This window comes from Girardinichthys multiradiatus, chromosome 21, assembly GCF_021462225.1.
Source record: "Girardinichthys multiradiatus isolate DD_20200921_A chromosome 21, DD_fGirMul_XY1, whole genome shotgun sequence".
Classification (NCBI taxonomy): Eukaryota; Metazoa; Chordata; class Actinopteri; order Cyprinodontiformes; family Goodeidae; genus Girardinichthys; species Girardinichthys multiradiatus.
The window spans coordinates 24524042-24543765 of record NC_061813.1 but is presented as its reverse complement, the minus strand read 5'-3'; the positions used below and the strand labels follow the sequence as shown (position 1 = coordinate 24543765).

Here is a 19724-nt window from a genome sequence, read left to right as displayed (position 1 = left end):
CCCTGCACTTGGCAAGTAGTGAAAGTACGTTAAACTCTAAAAATGATGCCGGTATTTGTTGACAGTGCTAAGGAAAAAGTATTTGAACCCCCTTTACATTTATTGCGTTTTTGCTTTTTTCAGTTTGAAATGTTTCAGATCATCAAATACATTTTTAATACCAAAGATCACCTGAGTGAGATATCAAAAAAAGATCCTAAAAAGCAATGTATCATGCTTCAATCTGAAGAAATCAAAAAGCAAATGAGAAATAATTTTGAGGCTTTGAGACCTCACAGTGGGAGCATTTATCCAGAAATGAAGAAAACATGGAGAACATGATCATTTTATTACGAACTTTGGTTGATCACATCTTTCTTTTCAGAGACGAGGGGCCATCTCCTATGACAGCTCTGACCAGACAGCGCTGTACATTCGTATGCTAGGTAAGTGTTTCCCTGTTCTCACCTTCAGACACACACATGCACACTTTGATATCAAAAAGTTTCCATCCCCCAGGATCGTGGCCAGTTTTCAATGTCCAACAACCTAAAAAACAGGAAAATGGAGGATGGATTTGGGGATGTAGACATTATGAAGATAAGATGAAACTCTAGCATACATATTTCAAACAACTTGATTCCTGCTTGTTTAATCTCAGTCACAATAAGATTAGTTTGTGTATATTTGCAATGCTGAGTCTTTTGGATTTGGTCAGCTGGTGAGTCTGCTGTTTTTGCTTGTGTCTTTGTGTACATACTGCATGCGTGTGGGGGTATCCATTGGCCCTGAGTAACTCCAAACAGAGTAAGCAGTTAAGAAAATGGAAGAGAGGATGAAGGGTTCACAGATCTACCAGTCTGATGGAGCAAAATGCATCTGGGAAGAAGCTGGATCAGCAGCCGCTTCCTAATCAATAAGGTTACTGGGGATGGATGCGATTAGAGTCAGGTTAAAACTCTGAGGTCTGTCTGTGTAACGTTGATGTGGGAGCATACAGGCAGCTTCTGTCATTTAGTACAAACATTTTTTTTTCAGTGGAAACATTGAAGTAGGGGTGTTCAAATGCTGGCCTTTTGGGTTGAACCTGTAGAATATGTTTGGCAGGAAACAATTTATATTTTTATTTATTCATAAGAGCCATTTACTAAACTACTCCATTTTTCTAGACGTTTCTTAAAAGTGTGTGTGTGTGTGTGTGTGTGTGTGTGTGTTCCTGTCTTGGCATCACAGTGAGATTTCACATTCCCGATTTCACCAACAAATTGAGGACCGTTTGTACCAAAGTGAGGACATTTTGCTGGTCCTCACGACCTATTTTGCTAACTGTTAGGTTTAGGACGAAGGTATGAATTGACTTTAGGTTAAGGTTAGGGTTAGGTAAGCACTGGTAATGGTTAGGTTTAGGGTTATTGTCAGGGTTAGGGCATAGAAAGGGTTGAAAATGACTGAAAATCAATGGAAGTCAATGGGAGTCAACACATGGTCCTCACTACATATAGCAAAACAAGAGTGTGTGTGTGTGTGTGTGTGTTGATGATATTCTTCCATAAAAGCCACTTCACTGCCTAGAGTGTGTCACTCCTTACTAACCAACTAGCGTAGCTGAGCAAAACTCTTCTTCATTGCCAGTAGTAAGCTGTAAATGTGAATATTTTACCCTGGCCTTTCATAGTATGAGAGCCTCATAGAACCTTGCACCAAGAAGGTCTGGGGTTCGATTCCTGGTCATGGCCTTTTTGTTGCGCTCCCCTGTTCTCTCTGGGTACTCCAGCTTCCTCCCACAGTTCAAAACCATGCATGTTAGGCCAATAGGTTCTAAATTATATGCCTGGTGTTTCATCAGTAATCATCAGTACTTTGGGTTTTGACCTGCTGCTAAATTTACAGTCATTCAGAAAAAAAGGGCAATTTCACAATTTATTTTGGTCTTAAGATAACTCAAATTCATGATTTTGCTTTTATCTATTTATTTTTTTGTTTTTCCAACCATGTGAAGATGCCAAAATTCACAAACTGTACTTTCAAGAATATGCTTTTAGTGTAGGATACTCCAGATCTTACTTAAGTCCAAAGGTTACAGATTTTGCATTTTGAGTTAGCCCAAATTCCAGGGGCGCGTTTCAATGTTGTGTTTTATGGAATACTTAGATGACCAATAATATTTGTATTCAAAAGACCAGAATATTATAAAAACTGCAGAAGAAAATAGAAAAGACATTCTGGAAAAGTAAGCAATAAACTCTGGATTAAGCTTGTATCTTTTGTTTTCTAAGGATGAAGTGAAATAATTACCTGCATGTAGGGTAGTGGAGCTGAAATGAAGGGATTTACTAGATGTAAAGACGGTGGAGTTGAAGATGTTGAGCAAGTGGCTTCTTAAGCTCAGAAAGAACCAGTTTCAGTGAAGGGTGTTTTGTTTTTGTGTTACTCCATTGTACAGATTGTTGTAGGTTTGTATACCTCCACTGAGTTTACTGATGACTCACATCTGAACAATGCTTGTGTTGTTTTTGTGGGAATGTCCATTGTTAAAATACAGTTGAACAGGGAGGTTCTGAAGAGTGGACAACAAAGGGCTGAATAAGGGGAGGATGAGAGAGGAGCATGTAGAGCACCGGCTGAGGAGTACATTTTCTTACATGGCCCTGAACAACATTAAAACATGTGGACACATCAGCTTAACAGCAATGTTTTATATTGTTTATATTTACTTCCCACTCAATGTAAAATATTCCTAATGTCTCACATTCACATTTCAAAGTCTAAACGTATGTTGATCACCTGATTGGACTTGTGGAAAAACTCTTTGAGAAGCAGATATTTGAAAAAAGAAAATAAATAATGAATTAATGCCTAAAGATGATTTAATCCATTCAGGAAAAAAAAAATCTTCAATGAGGCTATAATAATTCTTCCACAAAAGAGCTACTCAGAGCAACTGCTTTTGCTGAGCTGACTATAGGACCTTTTAGCGTTTTAATCATTTTCCTTGGCCAAGTATGACGGCAGTCTCTTGCGTCATTGGCATAAAGCATCTGTCTCTGCAGGATTGTTTTATTTTTTCAGATTAAACTGAGTGTGAGCAGGAGAAACATGCTAATGCAGACTGGTGATTGCCTGGGCCCAGCTTTAGTCAGCTAACTTAATGCTGATGTGCTTTCAAATAGCAGCACTCAGAGCTTTCGCCACATCGGTTATAATGGCCAGACCTACATCCACCCCAAAGTACTGGCACTAATGCACCATTGGGGGAAACATGGACTCTGTGACACTCGAAAACACAAGAATCACACACGCACACACACACACACACTCCACGCTGAGCCTAAGCACATGCATCTCCATATGTGACAGATGCTTATACATTCAAGCACACTCAGTTCCCAGGAATGCATGCACTCTTATGGTTTTGGTTATCCATTGTCTTCTCTTTTTGCACAGATCAAAGACCTTCTCTACAAAATGTGAAGCATTGTTATACCTTGAATTATAATTCTTAGTTTTTGGTATTTTGATAGGAGCTTGTGTAGTGTTCAAACAGCTGTTTCCAAGTAAGTAACGTGCTGGTTGTGGGTACACATGCGTGCAACTTTGCTCTTTAATTTCAATGCACACGTGATGCAATTTGACATGCCATGCTGGAAACGTAAGATTTCAGTGTTTAGCCCCTTGATCAGGTTACGTCTATATACAGAGCCTCGTAAAAAAAATATTACCCCTCAAACTTTTTCACCATTTAAAAACAACAAACATCACTGTTTTTTATTCGGATTTTATGTAACAGACCAACACACAGCAGTAAACTGTTGTCAATGAAGAAAGAAATATTTTTTTATATATTTGTTTTTACAAATAATGATTTAGTCTCTCTCTCTATAGAACAATATGCCAAGCTTCAAACATCTTGCAAAGTACTTTTTAATTCCTGATCCAAAAAGGAAAAGAGTATTGCATAGTGCAAACCTGTTGGGGGGAGCAGTAATTAGGGAAGCATTTGAGGCCCACAGTCATTCCGGAGGAGCTGCAGAGATCCATAGCTCAGGTGGGTGAATTTGTTGACAGGACAACTATTAGGCGATTACTTCATACATTTGCACTTAATGGAAGAGTGGAAGTAAGGAATCCATTGTTAAAAGAAAGCCATAAGAAGTCCTGTTTTCAGTTTGCCACAGACCGTGTAGTGGATACAGCGAACCTGATTTTTAACTACTCTCGATAGTCGCAGATACTTCGCAGAGAAAATTGCAACCGACCCTGTAATTAGCTTTAGGGTAAGATTTGACATCGCTAGCTTGATGCTCTACTGGCTTAATGTCACAGGTAATAAATATCAGCCGTTTTATTTCCCCATCTGTGTCAAATCGTGCAAACAAAGTTCCTCATATTTGTCGTGTTTCAAAACATTTCCTTTTAGGTTTACACGACCTGCATACGGTGTGGCTCTTGTCCAAATCCTTCTCCCTTTGGTGCAGAGGGCGCAGGGTGCGGTACACACAACCTTATATGTACATGAGAAATGTACTTCTGAGTTCGGCCTTTTGCATTCCTCAAAATTAGGTCGTAAATTAACGTCAAGAGAAATGAGTATTTACATTTGTTGTAGTCAGAATCGTCAATGTTTACATTTTGATGCACCGAAAATGTGGTTTTATCCCTCACCCCTAGTAGAAGGAAACTGCTGTTCAGACCCTCTCCATTCAATCAGATTGAGCCTGAGATAGTTTGCAACTACGAATGGACAAAAAATTCAGTTTCTAAATAGGTAAAGTTGGACGAGCCATACCTACAAAGACTTGCAAATGTTATTGCAGCCAAAGGTGGTTCTACAATGTATTGACTAGGAGGGTTGAATACAAATGTATATGTTTTTTCCCCCTGCACTTCACAATGATGTGCTTCCTTGTGTTGGTCTATAACACAAAACCAAAAAAAATAATAAAGTTTGTTGTTGATACATAACAAAATGTGGAAAGTTTTAAGGGGCATGAATGCTTTTGCGCGGCACTGTAGAGCCTTGCCTGGAGTCGCGCTCTGGCATTTTGCTGCATCAGCATCACAGCATCGTTCTGCCACCTCACTATATTCTCGGTTCTGAGTGTAGTCTACATGCTGATCCGTCCACCGTCTGTGGGGTCCAGCTCTGGAGCCCGCTCCTCCACCTGACTAATTAAAACAGTCGTAGGTTGACACTAGATTGCTCTCAGTGGCTCTGAGTACTAATAGTAGAGCAGACTTTCTTGACATGGCATTGCATGCTCAGCTGTTCACTTCTGTTTCCTCTTCTGGGACATGGGAGTGTGTGTTTGTGTGTGACTGTTCCTGCACATGAATAGCACACGCCAGGCCTGGGTCACATCGTACTTTCCGAAATCACAGCTTCTGCTTGTTTCTTAGTTTTCTGAGAATGCCAGCGTGATGGGTTTTACCATATTAGAGTTGATTATATTTATCCATATGAAGAGTTGTCTTCAAATTCTTATTTTCAGGTCATTCGACGGGTTTTCTGTCAAATCTCCAAAGTAAAGGAAAACTATACCAAAAAGGCCCCATTTAATTAATTTTTATTTGCATTTTCCAAAAAACACCCCACAAACTTAAAATTAAGTTCATTTCCTTTGCTTAAACAAGATGCATTTTGCATTTTTCCTTCTTTGAGTACATTTAATAGATATTTGTGTATGCAAATATCTGCAGACTCACAAAGCTTGCAGATTAATATTTTTTTGTTGTGGAGCACAGGTTTAAAAGGCACCGTTTAGAAGGCGACCTCGGATTAATCATGAAACAGTGTCAGACTGGAGCCTAGTTTGGTATGCTTTGAACAAAGTGTTGTCAGATTCCTTATAAGCTTTAAATTGAAAATGTAACACTGTAAATGAAAATCAGTGATTGAATATAAAAATAAATTTGCCAAATACACATAGATGCAACTATAGTGCATCCCACATTGAATGTCACAGATGTGAAAATAGGCTTTAAATTAATACATTCTATAGTTCAACAAGTGAGGTCCAACATTTGTTTAAAATTTTATTTAGTGGTGAGAAAAAGCTCACATTAAGAAACAAATTTTTATCAAAACACCTAACAGTTAATATAAAATAAATGTAACTGAAGTTTATTGTAATTGAATATCTGACTTTTGTAAGTTCATCAGACAGTTTATCAACTTTTAAGTAGTTACCAATGACTTCTGTTTTCCCTCGTAACAATAAAGGCGCGTTACGATAATGGATCCCTGAACGTTTTGTTTTTTCTAGATCTTAACTTCCTGGAACCTTTAATCTGTCTGCGCTGTTTTTGCTGTTCGTTTTCATTACCAAGTCCGAAAACTGAAAGCCGTCTATGTAGATTATCTCCCCTGAAGCGATTTATGTGGTGAAATCGTGATGTTGCTTCACAGCGTTTATGGTTTAAAAGCCTTGGACTGCCACTTGAAACTTTTAAAATGACTGCACTGAACCCGACTCGCGGAAACAAAAGAAGAAAGGAGAGCTCCAATCGGGATTCCAAATTGGCTATCTAAACAAATATTTAGGACAACTATACAGCAGTTAAGCTCTAAATCAAAATCACTTCTAATATGGAGGAAGTTAATAGTAATCTATAGATCCTTAATAATAGAAGCTTCTGAAATGTCTCCCAACAGTATCCTGCAGCACTTCTGCTCCATTCCAACTTAAAATCTGTGAACAATCAACAATCCTGGGCAGATATGATCACTTTTATCTCTATCTCAGTCAAACGCTGAAAAATATTTTGACTTTACCTTAAAACCTTGTAAAAAGGCTTTGATGAGAGTTTTTCTCTCTCTCTCCATATTTGAGGAGAAGCGGAAAGCAGAAGACAGCGCTTTCTTAAATTAAATATTTCCACCAAGGTTGGCAGATTTTATCCACAGATTTGAATGCAAACTCTGTAAAATACTTTGAAACTTTCACAAAGAGTAGCTGAGTTGAATTGTTGGGTTGGCAAATAAAATACAAAAATCCTGAGGGAACTTTAAAGTTAACAGAAATGTTGCCCAGCAGAAGAGGAAATAACCGAAATAAAATGCCGTGGATATTCAACCAGTGAAAAACGTTAAGCATCCTCACACCATAAAGCTCCACCTACACACCTCCAACCGTTTTTGTCAGATTGATCTTGTTTTCTGCTATGGGAACGAAGGGAGGGAGGAAAAACTACCCGAGTTCCTGAAGAGGTTTCTTTTAATGGGAAACCACCTAAAGCCCACTTTCTCCTAGCCACTTTTCAAAAAGGGAAAGACATGTGTAAAGCAACCCAATCTGGAACAATATACATGTTAAAATTGAATAACCCAGACAAAAATAGTTGCTAAGAGTTAACCATATTGACTTATTTCCACACTCTTTCCATCTTTGGATGTTTCCAGAAACCCAGGATCGTTTAGAATGGCTGTCCTTCAAAAGCTCTTAGTGTCCACTATTTTTGTCCTTTTAAAATGTGCGCTTGATTTATTCGCCTTCTTCGTACATCATCATGTGGTAAAGCCCATTCTCATGGCACTTAAGGAAAAACAAAACGAATAACCTGTAAATCAGTGTAGTCCTACAAAATAACTCCCAGTAGTACATCTATGAGAACACTGATGCTTTTTATTTTTTTGCACGGTATGAATCTTGAGGAAATAAGTGTTAATTTCTTCTAGGAGATGTGAGAGTAAGAAGTCAGGTTGGATTTGAACCGGAACGACGAAGCTCCCACCCGTACCTTTGCATAGACTTCCGAACTCTTCACAGTGAGTATGGACCCCAGTCCAGTGTCTTAAATCATTCCCACGAGATGCAAAACCCATGGCAATCTGCTGAACACCTAAAACAATGTTTACCAAGCATTTAAGCAGTTAAACCATATAGTGCCAATCAGAGGTTTACATACATCCATATATATTTTGGGTTTTTTTAATGATGGATTTGATATATACTAGATAAACTTCTCTGCTTTTTATTAACAGGAATTTGTGTACAGGTTTGAATATACTGCGAATATTCTTTAATCCAGAGAACGTCAAAGTTATACATACAATTTACATATAAATTATATATACACATATAGCCCCGCTGATATTTTAAGTCTCCCTTTGCAAGTTGCATGGGAACCAGTCCTGACATAATTCTGGATTGCTGTGGTAGATGGCTATTGTTGGTTTCCTGGCCGTGACTCAGCTTTTAAACATAACCCACACATTTACCAATACAAACCAATATTGATGTGTGTTAGGGTTATTTTCTAGTTGAAACATTTAACTATGTCCAGGTTTCCACCCCTCTAGCTGTTGACTGGAAGGTGAAGAATCTGAGGTTAGTCCGCCTTCTTACGGCAAAACAGCCACTCAGCATGACGCTACTACCACCATGCTTGGCACGTGGTGCAGTGTTCTTTTGTTTGAAAGTCTCACCTTGACTTCTCCAGACATTCTTCTTGTCAATTTTCAACAAGCTTAATCTTTCTAGTGTAACCATTTAACCTTTCTCCAAAAATTTCAGTCAAGCTTTGTTGATTGTGGAGGAGAGGCTTCTTTCTTGGTCGAACATTCTCAGTCCAGAGTGATTAAAACCTTGCTTAATGGTGAACAATGACACTGGTAGTCCAGGAGTTTTCAGTCTATAGGCAGCTTGAGCGTCGGCGGTTCCTGGGTTGTCCTTTAACATCCTAGCTAATTGCCTTCCATCTGAGGTAACAGTTTGTGTCTGATGGTTGAAACTTGGACAGAATTTATTAACATATGGTTTCTGTAATAGCCCCGGCCTCAGCCTTATTGAAAATATATACACTACACCTAAAAGCAGAAGCTGCACCAGGAAACCAATCAGTGTACATTAGCTCTACCATTTCTAAGAAAATTGGTCAAATATAGAGTCAGGACAATGCCAAAAACCTGTTAATTGCTATAAAAAGTATATGGTTTCTGTGCAACTTGCTTAAAAGAGACATTAACCAAATATTGGTGGGCTGAATCTACAGGGGTTGGACAATGAAACTGAAACACCTGTCATTTTAGTGTGGGAGGTTTCATGGCTAAATGGGACCAGCCTGGTAGCCAGTCTTCATTGATTGCACATTGCACCAGTAAGAGCAGAGTGTGAAGGTTCAATTATCAGGGTAAGAGCACAGTTTTGCTCAAAATATTGAAATGCACACAACATTATGGGTGACATACCAGAGTTCAAGAGGACAAATTGTTGGTGCACGTCTTGGTGGCGCATCTGTAACCAAGACAGCAAGTCTTTGTGATGTATCAAGAGCCACGGTATCCAGGGTAATGTCAGCATACCACCAAGAAGGACGAACCACATCCAACAGGATTAACTGTGGACGCAAGAGGAAGCTGTCTGAAAGGGATGTTCGGGTTCTAACCCGGATTGTATCCAAAAAACATAAAACCAAATCACGGCAGAATTAAATGTGCACCTCATCTCTCCTGTTTCCACCAGAACTGTCCGTCAGGAGCTCCACAGGGTCAATATACACGGCCGGGCTGCTATAGCCAAACCTTTGGTCACTCATGTCAATGCCAAACGTTGGTTTCAATGGTGCAAGGAGCACAAATCTTGGGCTGTGGACAATGTGAAACATGTATTGTTCTCTGATGAGTCCACCTTTACTGTTTTCCCCACATCCGGGAGAGTTACGGTGTGGAGAAGCCCCAAAGAAGCGTACCACCCAGACTGTTGCATGCCCAGACTGAAGCATGGGGGTGGATCAGTGATGGTTTGGGCTGCCATATCATGGCATTCCCATGGCCCAATACTTGTGCTAGATGGGCGCGTCACTGCCAAGGACTACCGAACCATTCTTGAGGACCATGTGCATCCAATGGTTCAAACATTGTATCCTGAAGGCGGTGCCGTGTATCAGGATGACAATGCACCAATACACACAGCAAGACTGGTGAAAGATTGGTTTGATGAACATGAAAGTGAAGTTGAACATCTCCCATGGCCTGCACAGTCACCAGATCTAAATATTATTGAGCCACTTAGGGGTGTTTTGGAGGAGCGAGTCAGGAAACGTTTTCCTCCACCAGTATCACGTAGTGACCTGGCCACTATCCTGCAAGAAGAATGGCTTAAAATCCCTCTGACCACTGTGCAGGACTTGTATATGTCATTCCCAAGATGAATTGACGCTGTATTGGCCGCAAAAGGAGGCCCTACACCATACTAATAAATTATTGTGGTCTAAAACCAGGTGTTTCAGTTTTATTGTCCAACCCCTGTATATGTTGGAGCCTTAATGCTTAATTTTGAACCTATTTGGATTAGAGAAAATAAATTCAAACTTGTGATCCCAGTTCTTGTTCTTAAAAATCATTGAAGTTTGATGAGTGTATGTAAACTTCTAAGCAACCTATATGTCTTTTAAAAAAGCGGGTATTGCTTTAAATGATCCAAGCCTTTCTATTGGTCATTCGAGTATAACTAGAATTAGGTCCTTATGGCAAATTGACTGAACATACCAGCCTCTGATAACAAGAGGCGTTATAAAACGGTTTCTTCCTCTACTGGAAGACTTGGCGAGGTGTGTCTTTGTTTTATGTGATTAAGAAATTATGTCCTGACCTCAAAGTACCTCCCTCCGACGTATTTCCGGAGCACAGCTGCAGTTTATACAGACACTTTGCCTCTGTACATGGTGTGTTTGAGTGTGCGTGAAAGAGGGAGACCACTGACAAAGCATGTCTGCCGTGTGGTCCCAAACGAAAGGCTTATGAGTAGGCGGCTGTGTCAGCAGCGACTGTTTGGATACCGCTGTGTTGGTGTCGGATCCCCACCGAGCCCATGCCCAGCCAAATGCTTCTCCAAGCCTAATGAGCTTCGGTGGGGTGGGGCGGAGACGCAACATAAAGTTTCATGCATATGTTGCATCTTTTAGAAAAATATTTCTGTTTGCAGCACGGCTGAGCTGCGGGTCCGCGTCAGCCGACTCTGGCACTGAAAAGAGGGTACACAGGCTGCTCAGCTTCCAGAGATACCTGCACTCGTCCCGCCTGCTGCGAGGAATCCCACAGCAGATCCCCCTCCACATCCTCGATGAAGACTACAGCGGACAGGCTAAAGTATGATGCCCACTGTTCTTACAATAACACCTCAACACTATATAAAAACAAGTTTTTTTTCCCCCCCTGTATCCTTAATTTTGTGTCTTTTCTTCCTTCTCTTTCAGTGCATGCTGGAAAAAGTTGGCAACTGGAATTTTGACATTTTCCTCTTTGATAAGCTGACAAATGGTGAGTAGAAGATGTGATGATCTGCAAAATGTAAAGGTTGCTCAAAATGTGTTGACCCTAAAGGTTCTGCAACCATCTAAACTGCTACCAATGCTGCCATCTGTTGGTTGACCTTCCTGTGTAAACATACCTTCACGATTCAATCACCTAATTTTAATTTAGTCCTCACATGTTTAGCTTCAGATCAAAGGCTTACAGATCAGTTAAAAAAATTCATAAAAGTTTGGTGTGGAAAAATCTGTATTAACATTTTAAAATATATCATCATTCATCATTTCACGTCATGACAGATTGATGGAGAGTTTTATAGATGGAGGCATAACATGAAAAATCTGCAACTATCATTTGTTTTTAGGGAAAAATGATAATTATTTATAAAAGCCAATTTTGAGATGGCTTAATGTATAAATTGTAAAACAAAAAATACAGAAAGGATAAGAAAAACACGTTTTTATTTTATTTTGGAAATTTCAGACCATTTAAAAAAACACAGGGACCTACAGTCGTTTTTAAAAACGTTTAGGCAGAGAAACCTCTAATTAAAAGCCTGAGGTCAAAGGTTTAATGTATCATTGCAGGAAGAATTTTGCAGGAATGATGGACCTGTTCAATATATAGATTTGGATTCTGTTAAACCTTTTGTGAAGAATGTAAAATGATTCAATCTCTCCTCTTCCGGTCTCTGTTCACTTTAGTCCTGATAAATCTGTAAAGGATAATCAGGATAATCTACCAGCAGTAGATAATCATCAACTTTCTGCAAGTGACTAAATCAGCCCGAGTGAATTACCAGTCAGGGGCTAGCCATGTTTTCTATATGTTAAATCCATAGTTAGTTTATAATGTGCCATTACCCCTTAAATGTTTTCACATTTTGTCACCTTACAGCCACATATGTCTGTGTATTTTTTATTGGGATGACAGATCAACACAAGGTAGTACATAAACGTGAAGGATGTTGTGTGCGTTTGTATTCAGCCCTCTTTAACATACAGTGCTACTAATTGTCTTCAGAAGTCACCTGATCAGAAATCAAAGTCCACCTGTGTGTAATTTAATCTCAGTGTATGTCCATCTGTTCTATGAAGGCTTCAGAGGCTCAGTAGAGAGCATTAATGAACAAATATCATCCAGAAGACCTCAGGGACACAGCAGACAGGGAGAAAGATGTAGAGGATGGATTGAAACGACCTCTATTCAGCCCATCATTTGACAACGAAAAGACTTTGGCACAACTGCAAACCTACCAAGACATGGTCATCTACCTAACTGACAGACCATGCAAGAAGAGCATTAGTAAGGGAAGCAGCCAAGAGGCCCCTGGTAACTGTGGAGGAGTTGCAGAGATTCACAGGTCAAGTGGGAAAACTAATAGTCATGCACTCCACAAATCTTACGTTTTTATAAGAGTGGCGAGGACAAAGCCATTGTTGAAAGTCTTGTTAGCTGTTTGCCACAAGCCATGTAGGAGACACAGCAAACGTGTGGAAGGTGGCGATCTGGTTAGATGAGACCAGAATTGAACATTTTGGCCTACATGGAAAACGCTGTGTGGGGTGGGAAGCTAACACAGCACACCTGCCTGAACATACCATCCCCATGATGATGTTTTTCTTCAGCAGGCATAGGGAGGTTGGTCAGAGGTAACTGGAAGGTGGCTAGAGCTAAATAAAGTACAATCCAGAAAGAAAACCTGTTGGTGGCAGCAAAAGAGTTTAATCTGGGATGGAGGTTCAGCTTCCAGCAGGATAACGACCCGAACCATAAAGCCAGAGCTACAAAAGAATGGTTTATAAAGTGCCTTTATAAAGAAAGGAAATACATCCAAGGACATTAAACTCAACAGTAAAACAAATAAAGACTAAAAACTCACCAAAACAAAGTAGGGAAGCTAATAGTGCATCTTTTCACCTTTAGGAAACAGTCTGATCACCCTGACCCTCCACCTGCTGAACCAGTACGGCCTGGTGGACCTCTTCCAGCTGGATATGGTCAAACTCTGGAGGTTTCTGGTGCTGGTGCAGGAAGACTACCACAACGACAACCCATATCACAACTCCGTTCATGCTGCAGATGTTACACAAGCCATGTACTGCTACCTGCAGGAGCCCATGGTGAGACATTCGACGAATTCCGGTTGAACAAGCTTTCATTCAGCCAGGAAAAGACCTGCTGGAAATTTCTAACTCCAGAGTTTCCTTGTTTTATTTGTTGTGTCTCATAATTGTCTTGTTACTGTTGTCACATCAGCTGTCAAAGTCTCTAACGTCTTACGACATCCTGCTGGGACTCCTTGCTGCTGCCACACATGACCTGGACCATCCTGGGGTCAACCAGCCTTTTCTCATCAAGACTGACCACTATTTAGCCACACTCTATAGAGTAAGACGTTGTAAATGTTAGCAAGCAACATGCCTAACTCAGGAAGCATGAAGTAAAATGTGTGCAACTTTCTGTTTCCCTGATTAAACAGAATACCTCAGTTCTTGAAAACCACCACTGGAAATCAGCGGTGGGTCTCCTCAGAGAAACTGGACTGTTCTCTCATCTGCCGGCTGAAGACAGGTAACCTGGAAACTACATGCAGTCCTAGAGAACACGTTCAGTCCTCTTGACTCTGTCTTCCGGAGTGCAAAGACAAGCCTGATCTTGCTTTTCTCTCTTTAACCCCAGCATAAACATGGAGAGGGAATTAGGCTCTTTAATTCTGGCAACAGACATCAGCCGACAGAACGACTACCTGTCCAGGTTTCGCACGCATCTGGACCAGGACAGCCTGTGCTTGAACACCGCCAGCCATCGTCACTTTGTCCTGCAGGTTAGATATATTTGCTGCAAGTGCTGGACCTCACATTGTCAGCAAACCAGCAGGTTCTTATCTTGTTTGTCTCTCCACTCCTGTGCAGATGGCTCTGAAGTGTGCAGACATCTGCAACCCCTGCAGACCCTGGGAGCTGAGCAAACAGTGGAGCGAGAAAGTGACAGAGGAGTTCTTCCAACAGGGTATCTGTTGCATGCGTTATGTTTGGTCACTTGTTTTGGGCTTTAGTTTTATATTGTTATAACTCTAAAAACTGTTTATTCGTTGTTTTTTTTTGACCATATCGCTGCTTGTTTCATGCAGGAGACATCGAGAAGAAACACAAACTTACAGTCAGCCCACTTTGTGACAGAGAGACGAATACTGTTGGCAACATCCAAATAGGTAAGGATGGTAGCTATGAATAATATTTCCTGTTATATTGGTCAGAATTTCCATACACTTGTGATCAGCAGCATGTCATATTAATGTGGGGATTTATGATGTATTTTGAATCATTCTTTTGTTTGTATTGTGTTTATAAAGTCTGAATTAAATCTATTCTCTAATCCACACATGGTCAAAGTCCTACATAAACTAAAAAATATGCACACACCCCAATAAATATATGGATAAAGGTGCTATATCAAGTTGCAGAGAAGCTTTTACAGCTATCAACAAGCTTCTAGCATAGATACATTTTTAATAGGATCGAGGTTGGTTGCTGTTGCAGAAGCCAACTTTATCCACTCCAAATCCATTTTTGGTGTTTCATTCATCTGACCCGAACTGTCACCCTCAGAAGAAAAGGGGGTTGGTTAGGAACCAACCAAGAACCAAGGGTGAACCTTATCATTAACACGAAACTGCTGGAACCTCTGGGTCTCTGTGTAACCAGGATAATATAGATGAAATGTCTTCAGAGGAAGAGTTTTATAATCAGATGAAACAGACATTCGGTTATTTGGCGTCAATAGCAAGAAGCATGTTTGGAGAAGTCCAGGTCAGATTTTGAAGCCTAAGGACACTGACTGGTTCTCAAGCATGGTGGTGGTAGCATCATGTTGTGGGCCTGTTTTTGCTGCCAGTGGCACTGGTCAAGGATGAAACTACCTCCAAATTCTTCAACTTCACATCAAATCAGCAGCTAGATGATTAAACTAAGACTTAGTTCGAACAGCGTGATGATCTAAACACATCAAAACTGGTTTTGGAATGAACAAAACATTAAGCCTTTGAAATTAATCCGTCCATGCATGCATGTAGGGGCCTATCTCCAGCTGTCAACGGGCAAGAGCTCAAGTGCAACATTAATGACATCCACGCATGTAAACGTAACTAATGCCTCTGCTGATCTATCGTCTCCAGGCTTTATGACGTACGTGGCGGAGCCATTGTTCGGAGAGTGGGCCCGTTTCTCCGACACGCGTCTGTCTCAGACCATGCTGGGACACATGGGGCTGAACAAGGCCAGCTGGGCCGGCCTGCAGCAGGAGCAAACCACTGCCGAGGAGGCGGAGCTGAGCGCGGCCGGCGCAGACGCGGGAGGAAGCCACTCCAAAGAAATACCTCAGGGAAGCAGAGAATACTGACACTCCTTGTTTGCCCTTTCACCTCAACCTCCTGAACCCTGGCCCCAGGGCCTCACCACACACTGAGGGCAAGTGGAGCTCCCACCGCTGGCCCGGCCTGATTTGAACACCTTGTTGATATGTTGCTTTGCCTCCCATCTCGATAAACCACTGATTTTTTTTATTTTTTATTATTATTATTTAATTTATTTAATTTCTCTTTTTGGCATAGAGCAATACATAGATACCTCATTTGGCAACTGCTGTATCTTCTTTTATTTGCTTTGTTTTATTTATTTGGGGACTGTATTCTAGGCATTATTGACTAAATATGCCACTTATTTTGTAGTGAAACGTTGAGGGGAAAACAGTATAAACTGAAAAATAATTGTTTTGGGTTTTTTTGAAGTGCCATTTGAAAAGACCGATAAAAAAAACCGATTTGTCGGACAACTGGAGTATTCAAAGACCCTCCTGAGACTTTTTGGGTATGCCGTGTTGCATTTGTACTGATGATTCTTCCTAATGTAAAAACAAAGAAGAAATGTGACAAGCCCAGTCCTTCTGCTGCCTCTGAGAAGACTGTTTACGCATCTCCATGTTCGTTGTACTTTTTCCCCTTGAACTGAAGTGACTCCCGTCGGCTCCACAGTTTGCCTTTGAAGCACAGACGTACAGAAGACAAGAATCGCTCGTTTGAACTGTCGTCCTACTGTTGAAGCCATGAGCTGAACTTTATTCAAAACTAACCAGATGCCATATTAACTCCACCTGTGCTACCTTGTGTTCCTGCACTCCGTATGGTCTCCCTGGCCAGGGAAGGTCCCGATCATGTTCATCATCCCAGTCCTAATTGACCAGAGTGGTCAGACTCTCCTAGATCTCACCTGGATCTCCACTTCATGCAACTCCACTCGCTCAGGGTTTTACCAGTCTTTTATTTTATCCAGCGAACGAGGGGGGGAAGGAGGAGGCTACAGACGATGCAGGTTGCTTTTTTTTCCCGTTGTTGGCTTGGCTAAATGGAAGGAGACTCCCTCTGTGCAGAATGTCTCTCACAGCTACATGAAACCTAACAAACTGCTCGATTGATGCCTTATAACTATGCACAACTACGCTAAGTGACCAAACCAACTCCTGTTCCCATTAAGTGCATAGTGTGCTTGTTTTTGAATGCACTGTCCAACCCCTTTGCCTTTTCTGTTGTGAGGGACAACTCCAGCTCTTTTTTTTATTTCTTCCTTTTCGTACAAACACAGTCGAGTGAATCCAAACATTCCATTCCTTTTTGTTTGTTTGTTTTGGCTCTGTACAGTGGCACAGGTCGTGTTTGTGTTGAAACGTTTGGAACGATAACAGGTGCTGTTTCTTACTTTAGCTGATTTGTATTTTGCTGTAAAGTGCTGTAAGACTGTTGACACAACTGTTTACAATTTGTTGCGACAGCCATTTTTCGGAAGACTTCAGTGTCGAGCCAGATTTTTGTAAAGGCTTTGCTGTATTGACCTTTTTGATACATGCCTGTTGCAGTTACGATTTGAATAATAAAACCTGTTGGTAAATTTTCCATGAGTATGCGGTCTAATACTTTAGCATCGCAAAGGTATTTATATACCCCTCGCTTCTGGAGGGGTATATTGATCAACACATCGTAGCAGCTTGATTATGAAGTGGAAGAAAACATTGTTCAACAACTCTTTACGTTGATGCATCTAAATAAAACCCAGTGCAACTACACTGCTCAAAAAAATAAAGGGAACACTCAAATAACACATCCTAGATCTGAATGAATGAAATATTCTCATTGAATACTTTGTTCTGTACAAAGTTGAATGTGCTGACAACAAAATCACACAAAAATTATCAATGGAAATCAAATTTATTAACCAATGGAGGCCTGGATTTGGAGTCACACACAAAATTAAAGTGGAAAAACACACTACAGGCTGATCCAACTTTGATGTAATGTCCTTAAAACAAGTCAAAATGAGGCTCAGTATTGTGTGTGACCTCCATGTGGCTGTATGACCTCCCTACAACACCTGGGCATGCTCCTGATGAGACAGCAGATGGTCTCCTGAGGGATCTCCTCCCAGACCTGGACTAAAACATCCACCAACTCCTGGACAGTCTGTGGTGCAACGTGACGTTGGTGGATGGAGCGAGACATGATGTCCCAGATGTGCTCAATCAGATTCAGGTCTGGGGAACGTGTGGGCCAGTCCATAGCTTCAATGTCTTCATCTTGCAGGAACTGCTGACACACTCCAGGAACATGAGGTCTAGCATTGTCCTGCATTAGGAGGAACCCAGGGCCAACCGCACCAGCATATGATCTCATCTCAGTACCTAATGGCAGTCAGGCTAGCTCTAGCGAGCACATGGAGGGCCATGCGGGCCCTCATACCATCCTCATGGAGTCGGTTTCTAACCGTTTGTGCAGACACATGCACATTTGTGGCCTGCTGGAGGTCATTTTGCAGGGCTCTGGCAGTGCTCCTCCTGTTCCTCCTTGCACAAAGGTGGAGGTAGCGGTCCTGCTGCTGAGTTGTTGCCCTCCTACAGCCTCCTCCACATCTCCTGGTGTACTGGCCTGTCTCCTGGTAGCGCCTCCAGGCTCTGGACACTATGCTGACAGACACAGCAAACCTTCTTGCCACAGCTCGCATTGATGTGCCATCCTGGATAAGCTGCACTACCTGAGCCACTTGTGTTGCTTGTAGAGTCCGTCTCATGTTACCACGAGTGTGAAAGCACCACCAACATTCAAAAGTGACCAAAACATCAGCCAGAAAGTATAGGTACTGAGAAGTGGTCTGTGGTCCCCACCTGCAGAACTACTCCTTTATTGAATGTCTTGCTAATCACCAAAGATTTCCCCCTGTTGTCTATTTCATTTGTACAACAGGATGTGAAACTGATTGTCAATCAGTGTTGCTTCCTAAGTGGACAGTTTGATTTCACAGAAGTTTGATTTACTTGGAGTTATATTGTGTTGTTTAAGTGTTCCCTTTATTTTTTTGAGCAGTGTAGTTGCCTTCAGAAGTAACCTAATTTAAGGATGTGGTCCACCTTCGTGTTCTGTGAAGGCCTCAGGTTTGTTGGAGAACCTCAGTGAAATAACCCAGCATCATCAAGATCAAGGAACACAGCAGAGGGGTCGGGGAGGTTAGGTTATAAAACGACATGCAAAAAAATTACACCCATCACCTGAAAATGAACGCCATAAGTCACAGCTGCAAACCTACCAAGAGATGACCGTACCACCTAAATTTACTCTGGAGGAGCTGTAGAGATCTACAGCTCAGGTGGAAGAACTATTAGTTCAGTCCAGACATTTTGTTGGAATAATTGTGCAATAGGTTTAATGAGGTCTGTGTCAAGTCAAGCTACAGCCTGCCAGTAATAAAACCCCATATTGGCAGGAATCCATTGAGCCTGTATGTATACAGTGAGGCTAAGATGTATTTAGTTAGCCACTGATTGTGCAAGTTCTCCTGCTTAGAAAGATGAGGTTTGTAATTTTCATCATACACTTCAACTATGAGAGACAAATGAGGGGAAAACAAATCCAGGAAATCACATTGTAGAATTGTTAAAGAATTTATTTGTAAATTATGGTGGAAAATAAGTATTTGGTCAATAATAAAAGTTCAACTCTCATGATACATGGGCCCGTTCATTCTTCCCTTAACATAGATCAGTCGTCCATGCTTCACAGTAGGTATGGTGTTCTTGGGATGCAATTCAGACTTTTTCTTTCTCCAAACGCAAGTTGAGTTTGAGCCAAAATGTTCTATTTTGGTTTCATCTGACTACATGATATTCTCCCAGTCCTCTTTTGAATCTTCCATATGCTCTCTGGCAAACTTCAGACGGGCCTGGACATGTACTCGCTTAAGCTACTGACGGTAGCCTTTGTTACTTTGGTCCCAGCTCTCTGCAGGTCATTCATCAGGTCCCTCCGTGTAGTTCTGAGGTTTTTGCTCATCATTCTCATAATCATTTTGACCCCACGGGATGAGATCTTGCGGGGGTCCCCAGATCGTGGGAGATTATTAATGGTCTTGTATGGCTTCCATTTCCTTACAATTGCTCCCACAGTTGATTTATTCAC

General features: G+C 41.2%; 1 protein-coding gene across 5 annotated transcripts in view; it reads left to right on the top strand.

The window, feature by feature from the left end:
- The window catches only part of pde7a (phosphodiesterase 7A), a 36868-nt gene extending 19696 nt beyond the window's left edge, over positions 1-17172 (top strand). Inside the window, exons 2-13 of one of the 5 annotated variants that reach the window (XM_047349770.1) lie at positions 365-425; positions 3501-3533; positions 7658-7744; positions 10902-11065; positions 11173-11236; positions 13154-13350; positions 13487-13618; positions 13710-13801; positions 13910-14054; positions 14143-14239; positions 14361-14441; positions 15405-17172. In XM_047349770.1, coding sequence (XP_047205726.1) covers positions 365-425; positions 3501-3533; positions 7658-7744; positions 10902-11065; positions 11173-11236; positions 13154-13350; positions 13487-13618; positions 13710-13801; positions 13910-14054; positions 14143-14239; positions 14361-14441; positions 15405-15628 — 1377 coding nt within the window. In that variant the 3' untranslated portion in view covers positions 15629-17172. Of the gene's footprint in view, positions 1-364; positions 426-3500; positions 3534-7654; positions 7745-10901; positions 11066-11172; positions 11237-13153; positions 13351-13486; positions 13619-13709; positions 13802-13909; positions 14055-14142; positions 14240-14360; positions 14442-15404 lie in introns of all 5 variants that reach the window. The other 4 variants (XM_047349769.1, XM_047349772.1, XM_047349771.1 and 1 more) reach the window with 4 other exon arrangements.
- The last annotated feature ends 2552 nt before the right edge of the window (positions 17173-19724 follow it).